Here is a 7,630-nt window from a genome sequence, read left to right on the forward strand (position 1 = left end):
AGAATGTGTGCAGGCAGCATAAATTAAGTTTCCTTCCACTGGCAATGTAGGGCTTATAAGCTTTGCAATTAAGTTTATTCTCAGAAAAGCTTGGGTGAGATTTCACCATCATAACCTTTGAAGTATCACAGGGACCCTCAGAAAGTTTGCAGCTGAGCCCTGGGCAGGGTCAAGAGCATCCAGGGAAAGCCTGTGAGGCTTGTCCTTGTCTCTCCACAGTGGCACTGTCCTGTTTGCAGTGCTATGCAGAGAAATTTACTCTCTGTCCACTTGCGACTTTTTTTTTTTTTTTTTGGTGGAACCGGGGATTGAACTCAGGCCCTTGCACTTGCCAGGCAAGTGCTTATTCTACTGAGCCATCTCCCCAGCCCGTTTTCTCAGCTCTATGACCCAAACTTTTTGCAAATTTATTTATTTATTTATTTTTAATTTATTTATTCATGGATGGGATGGGAGTCACATTTCTGTACAGACCCAGCACTTGTATTTTCTGGAATTGGAATAAGCTCCATGGGAACATGCCACAGTGGAGGCAGGGCCACGGAGAGGGCCACGCGGGCCTGCGGTTTTTCCTAAGGCTCCTTCCAGGCCGTGTCCCCCAGGTCCACTTCTTCTGCCCGTGTGCTCATCCGGGTCACGGCTCTTCTCTTCTGTGTGGGGTTTCCTCCTGCTCTGTCTAGGTTTCACTCCTATTTCTTTGGTTTTCATGAGTTAATTGGTGCACAAATTCTTTTGGCCTAAACTGCATACATTTTTTTCACGTCTGGACTCTTACCATGCAGGATTCACACAGCTTTCCGTTTCTCCCTCTAATCCTGACAGCTTCCTGATTTTCTTCTGGGAAACACTTTTCTTAACCTTTAACACGTATTTCACTGTGTGTTCTCCAAGTATGGATTCTCCACGCTTCTCCTGCCCTCTGCCGCCTGCTGCCTGCCCTGGGCTGAGTCTCTCCTGAGAGGCGTGCTGCTGGGCCTCCTGGCCTAGGATGCCTTCGTACCCTGAGCTCTCTGCAACAGTGAGTCAAGCTAATTCTCTGCTCCCCTAATATGGGCGCTGGGTTCTTTCTCTCACCAGTGAGAAAGAAGTAACCGACGTAACCTATCTCCGGGGAGCCCACTGAAGCCTCTGCCTTCTCTGTAAGCTGATGGTCGTTCTCTCTACGAATAGAGCAGTGCCCTTCGGAGTGGGGCTTTGAACTCTCTACCTAGAGATGCTTTCGTTGTTCTTTCCATTGCGAGTGCCTGTTAAGCTTGCAGTGTCCCTCTTGCTACCTGGCAGGTCTCCCCGCCGTGGGCTACCTGGCTTCCTCACCCCCGCCTCTGGTTCTTAGACATTCTCCAACAGAAAGCGCAGCTGTTTCCACCCGCTTTGCAAATCTCCACTCATAACTTTTACTTAGTTTTCAAGAAAGCCCCTGTCTATGAAAGAAGGGTACAGTTTGAAAATGCTGTCTAGGGCTCTGGGAAATAGCTCAGTAGAATAAGCACTTGCCTGGCAAGCACAGGGTCCTGAGTTCAATCCCCAGCACCGCCAAAAAAAAAATGCTGTCTAAATAGAACCAGAGGGGCTGACGAGATGGCTCAGTGGTCTAAAGCACCTACTTAGAACAAGCTTAGCAAAGCACAGGGACCGCGGTTCAATCCCCCAGCACCACATGCCAGCCAGCCCCGCCCCCTGGTGGGCTGAGCTGGCCACACACACACGCGCACACACACACTAAATAAATGTAAAAAAAATAATAATAAAAAAATAAATAGAACCAGAGGGAAAAGGAATCAATTTCCTAAATGAAGGTTTCGGAAAAGTGGATTTCTTTCATTCCTCAGAGTAATTCCTCACGTACTTGCCTGCTTTTCCCTTGGATTCTGATTTGTGGGCTGCTTCTGTGACCCATGCTCAAGTGGCGCTGTGCCAGCACCCCTGGGAACACCACCAGGGGAGGCAGCGCTGCGATTCTGCTGTTGCCTCGGCCCTGACTTCCAGCACAGACTTGGCCTCCTGCGAGAGGAGTTCCGGAAGGATGGAGGATGCGTGTTCACCGGCCGAGATGTGACATAAACACTTGGCGAGCTCAGCTCGTGCGGGCTCTTCACGAGTAGGGTGGAAGGGTTTTGTGTCATGACTCTCCCTCTTCTTCCCTGTCTGGTGATGTAGGAGGTGGTGACCTTCGAGGACGTGTCTGTGAACTTCTCCAGGGAGGAGTGGGCTCTGCTGGATCCGTCCCAGAAGAAGCTCTACGGAGACGTGATGTGGGAGACCTTTAGGAACCTGGCTGCCGTAGGTAAGGAAGATACAGTCTTCTCATTTATGCGCTGAGAGCATTGGATCCTGCTCTTCAGCAGAGTTCCCTTAATGGGAAGCTGGAAGCCTTAGGAAGCACCTTCTAGGCCTGGTGCCATTTAACTGACTCAGGCTGGAGTCTACAGGTTCGCATATGCGTACTGAGTCCTCAGGACTTGTCTGTTTGTGCCCTTTAGGGAGGAGCTCAGGTGACCAGCACCTTGAAGATAAGGACAGGAAATGCGGGAAGCAGCTCAGGTAATGTGTCCTCAGGGAGGAAACTTCCTCTCAGCCACAGTGTTAACCCAAGAAAAGTGCACGAGAAAGAGCGGTGCACACTTCTTTTACCTCCCAGCGTTTCTCACTGGACATGCACATTGAGTATCTGCAGTCTGACAACGGAGTATTTGAAACCTGCCTATGTTAGAAATGGAGGTGTTACTCATTGTGCCAAATCTGACCTCATTGAAGTGATGTGAAAGAACATTATTAGAAGGTGAGTGAGTTTGTGCCTGCCTATGATCCTAGCACTGGAGGCTGAGGCAGGAAAATCACCACAAGGTCCCGGCCAACCTGGGCCACACAGGAAGTGCAAGGCCAGCGTCAGCTGCAGAGCGAGACCCTGCCTGAAATTCCAAAGTAAGCACAAGTTTTGTTCCATGTTCAGGTGTGTAGATATGTTTGATGACATTGCATTCAAGAATTTTTTTTTTTAAATATTTATTTTTATTTATTACATTTATTTATTGTGTGTGTGTGTGTGTGTGGCCAGCTCAGCCCACCAGGGGGCGGGGCTGGCTGCCATGTGGTGCTGGAGGATTGAACCGAGGTCCCTATGCTTTGCCAAGCTTGTTTCAAGTAGGTGCTTTAGACCACTGAGCCATCTCTCCAGCCCCTGCATTCAAGAATTGAGTACAGGAGGATATAAAACAAATTTTATGTATACGTTGACAGCTAACTTAGTATTGTATATTCATGTTTTTAAAAGAGCACTTTCATACCAAACAAATTGTATGTGGCACTATGTGTGGCTCATCATGATGTGCACAGTCAGTGTTTGTAAGATTGGTCATCGGTGCATATTTTCAAAATCTGAAGAAATAGCACTTTTTATGTCATACTTGTTTTCAAGCAGACCTGCAAAGCCCACCGTCCATTCAGATTCCAGGACATTAGAAGGGGCCTCGCCCACGGCATTGGTGGGCCAGGCAGTGTGCTGTAATATTTATGGATGTCAATGTAGGGATTCCACAAAACGGGGCGAATAGAGATGCTCTTGTGTACAACTGTGCAGATTTGTTTTGTTGTTGTTGGTTTCTTTGTTTTTTGAGAGGGCGTCTTACCACCTAGCCCATGCTGGCCTAAAGCTCAGTGGTCCTCCTGCTTGAGGTTCCCAGAGGGTAACATGTGCCGTTACCTCCCAGCCACCCCTAGGCTGAAGGCTTATGCATGTGTTCACTGAATGCTAAAGTGAGCTCATTACCGTTGTGCTTTTTTTTTTTAATTTTGTTTGGTTTTGGGTTGTTTGCGGAACCAAGGATTGAACTCAGGCCCTTGCGCTTGCCAGGGAAGCGCTTATTCCACCGAGCCGTCTCCCCAGGCCTGTTGTACTGAAATACACATTTGTAGCTGCGAAACTCAGAAGAGTTAAGCTCTGAGAAGCCTAACTGCCCATGCAGACATGAGCTGACTAAAGAAACGTGGCACGTCGTGGGCTGAAAGGGGCCTGCGTGGAGCCCTGCGCTGCGGGAGGCTGCAGCAGGAAGGTCCTGCGGCCCGCTCGGCTGAACACAAGCCAGCGCGGGGGCGTGTCTCGGTGCTCACACCCGGGTTCGGTGTACAAACAGAGTGCGCTCTATTCCTCAATTCCTTTGTTTGTTGCAAATGGGCCAGTCACAAAGCCCTGAGTGCCTCCTACTATTTGGGCAAAAGCTGGATCCACACCATCATAAATGGTGCCCAGTAAATGCATGATTAAATATCCTTAGTGGGCACCAGCTTGGGTCTCCTCATGGGGAGTCTTTGCTAAATGACAGTATTAAAGGTGATTGTTTCTTTTGACTCACTCCCCTTACAGAAGTGAGGAGGCAGAGCGATCCTGTGGCCATACGCTGCGGTGTCAGCGTGGAGAAATGGGTTTTCAGCCTCCGGATAACAGTGTGCACCCGGCAGTGGTTGCTGTCACGCCGGCTGCAGGCCTTTCCTGGAGAGGGCCGCTGGCCGGTCACTCCTCGGCAGCGGGGCCCACCGTGGCCAGCACCGCACTCCAACCATGCCAGCTGCAGGGCTTTCAGGAGAAGCTCTCTGCCTGTAACAAACCCGGCAGAACCCACACCAAGCTCCGGTCCTGTCAGGAACATACAAACACAAGTCCTGAGGAGAAATCCTGTGAATATGTGCCCTGTGCAAAATCATGCTATGATTTCACTGGAGAAAGTGCTACTTCGGAGAACCCGGACAGTCGTTCGTGCCTGACAGCCAGCGATGTTGAAATCTGGGGAGGGTGTCACCGTGAGGGACGTATGTGTTCGTGTGTACCATACGGATGTTCTCATTCTTCCTACAATATTCAGGCACAAGAAAAAGCTCACTGTGGAGAAAATGCCCACGTACATAAACACGATGGACCATCCTCCACGGATCACTCACTGGGTAATCTTGAACGAAGTCACATCGAGGAGAAACCCTGTGTGTGCCGGCAGTGTGGGCCAGCTTGCAGCACACAGCATTGTTATGCCCTGCATGAACGTGTTCGCCCCAGGGAGACATCCCATGTGTGTAGGCATTGTGGGAAAGCCTTCGTCACGCGTGATGCGTGTGAAAGGCACGAGTGGAATCACACAGGGCAGAAGCCCTATGCGTGCGTGGCATGCGGCAAAACCTTCGTCACACGTCATGCTTGTGACAGACATGCCTGGACTCACACTAGGGAGAAACACTATGCATGTAAGCAGTGTGGCAAGGCTTTCTTCACCTGTAGGAATTGTAGAAGGCACGAGCGGACGCACGCTGGGAAGAAACTCCATACATGTAAGCAGTGTGGCAAAGCGTTCGCCGCGAGGTGTCACCTGAAACAGCACGAATGGTCGCACACTGTGGAGAAGCCCTATGCGTGTATGCAGTGCGGCAAGGCCTTCTGTACCCGTGATGCTTGCCAGCAGCACGAACTCACTCACATGGTGCAGAAGCCCTGCGTGTGCAATCAGTGTGGCAAAGCTTTCAGCGCTCAGTGTTTACTTCAAGACCATGAAAAGACTCACGGTGGAGAGAAACCTTACGTTTGTCATGACTGTGGCAAAGCTTTCAGCAAACGTCGTGCTTGTGAACGTCACGAGCGGACTCACACTGGGGAGAAACCCTACGCGTGTGTGCAGTGCGGCAAAGCGTTCAGTGTGCGTTTCAATTGCCAGAGGCATGAGCGGACTCACGCTGAAGAGAAACCCTTTGCGTGTAAGCAGTGTGGCAAGGCGTTCAAAGAGCACCATGCCTGTGAAAGGCACGAACGGACTCACACTGGGGAGAAACCCTACACGTGTAGGCACTGCGGCAAAGCTTTGAGCAACAGGGATACTTGGAAAATGCATGAACGGATTCACACTGGGGAAAAACCCTTCGTGTGTAAGGGCTGCGGTAAGGCGTTCGTCACACATCGGAATTGCCAAATACACGAACGAATTCACACCGGGGAGATGCCCTACGCGTGTAAGCAGTGTGGGAAGGCTTTCAGCAGAAAATACAGTTGGCAGGTGCATGAGCGGACCCACACCGGGGAGAAGCCCTACGCGTGTAAGCAGTGCGGGAAAGCTTTCGTCACAAGAGATAGTTGTCAAATTCATGAGCGGACTCACACTGGGGAGAAGCCCTTTGTATGTGTGCTGTGTGGGAAAGCTTTCAGCACCAAATCAGGTTGGAAAATACATCAAAGGAGTCACACAAAAATTAAGCCCTATTCGTGTAAGCAGTGTGGCAGAGCTTTTAGCACGAAAGGTTCTTGCCAAATTCACGAACGTACCCACGCTGGGGAGAAGCCTTACGTATGTAAGCTGTGTGCGAAAGCTTTCAGCAGCAAACTAGGTTGGAAAATGCATGAACGGAATCACGCAGAAAGGAGACCCCGTTCATGTGAACTTGGGCTTGCCAAAGGCATGAAGGGGCTCCCACTGGGAGACGCCCTGTGCGTGTCAGCAGTGCCGCCAATCATGAGGGATGTTTGGCAAATGCATGAACGGGCACACACTGGGGAGAAACCCTCTCCAGAGTGCTGGACAACGTCTTCCCAGAGAATGCAGAATGACCTTCATTGAGGCGACACTCGGGAAAAGCTTGCTTCAGTCTGCAAAGAGTAACAGTCTTCACATCCAGCCTGCTTGACGGTGATCACCAGAATGAAGTGCAAGTTTTGTGTGCTCAGTGGGCACTTGGGTTTTTGAACAAGGAGAATATGTGGCCCAAATAATTTTTTTTGGGGGGGGGCAGTTCAGCCCGCCCTGTGGGCAGGGCTGGTGCTGCATGTGGTGCTAGGGAGCAAATCACAGTCCCTGAGCTTGCCTACGCTTGCCTAAGCAGGCGCTTTAGATCACTGAGCTATATCGCCAGCCCCCGTAGTTTTTTTATTAATTCAAGCCTTTTGCTAAACAGACATCCCTGAAGGACTGGTGAGATGGCTCAGTGGTCTGAAGCACCTACTTAGGGCAAGCTTGGCAAAGCACAGGGACCGCAGTTCAGTCCCCCAGCACCACATGCCAGGCAGCCCCGCCCCCTGGTGGGCTGAGCGGGCCACACACACACACACACACACACACACACACACATCCCTGAGACAACAGACCACCCCAAAGAAGACTACAGTAAGTTAAATGTGTCTTAAGCCCAGCCAGGTAGCTCAGCAGATTAAAGGGTCTGTGTAGGCAGACACAGGGAGCAGGGTTCCATCCCTGGCATGCCGTGCCAGCACCACCCCCGGGGCACAGTGAGACAGATGGTGAATGACACTGGGCGTGGTGGCGCCCGCCTGTAATCCTAGCGCTTGGGAGGCTGAAAACAGGAGGATCACTACGAGTCCTATCTGTGTAATGAGACCCTGTAGACCCTATACTAAACACATTTTATTTTATTTTATTTATTTTTTTGGTGGAACCGGGGATTGAACTCAGGCCCTTGTGCTTGCCAGGGAAGCGCATATTCCACTGAGCCATCTCCCCGGCCCCTCTAAATACATTTTAAAAAGTGTTTTAAAAAGGAAGTGAAAGTGCCTGGCTAGCTCAGTCAGTAGAGCATGAGACTCTTAAAAAAGGAATTGAATAGGGGCCGGGGAAATGGCTCAGTGGGATAAGCACTTCCCTGGCAA

The 7,630-nt window shown here is 50.6% G+C and overlaps 1 protein-coding gene across 1 annotated transcript; it reads left to right on the top strand.

The window, feature by feature from the left end:
* Positions 1 to 4,392: 4,392 nt before the first annotated feature.
* On the top strand, positions 4,393 to 6,587 carry LOC101566016 (zinc finger protein 431-like). The gene has a single exon (XM_023706884.1). The coding sequence runs from the start codon at positions 4,416 to 4,418 to the stop codon at positions 6,585 to 6,587; it is 2,172 nt and encodes a 723-aa protein (XP_023562652.1). The 5' UTR covers positions 4,393 to 4,415.
* Positions 6,588 to 7,630: the final 1,043 nt, after the last annotated feature.

The sequence above is a fragment of the Octodon degus genome, unplaced genomic scaffold (genome assembly GCF_000260255.1).
Source record: "Octodon degus isolate 3935 unplaced genomic scaffold, OctDeg1.0 scaffold00274, whole genome shotgun sequence".
In the NCBI taxonomy this organism is placed as follows: Eukaryota; Metazoa; Chordata; class Mammalia; order Rodentia; family Octodontidae; genus Octodon; species Octodon degus.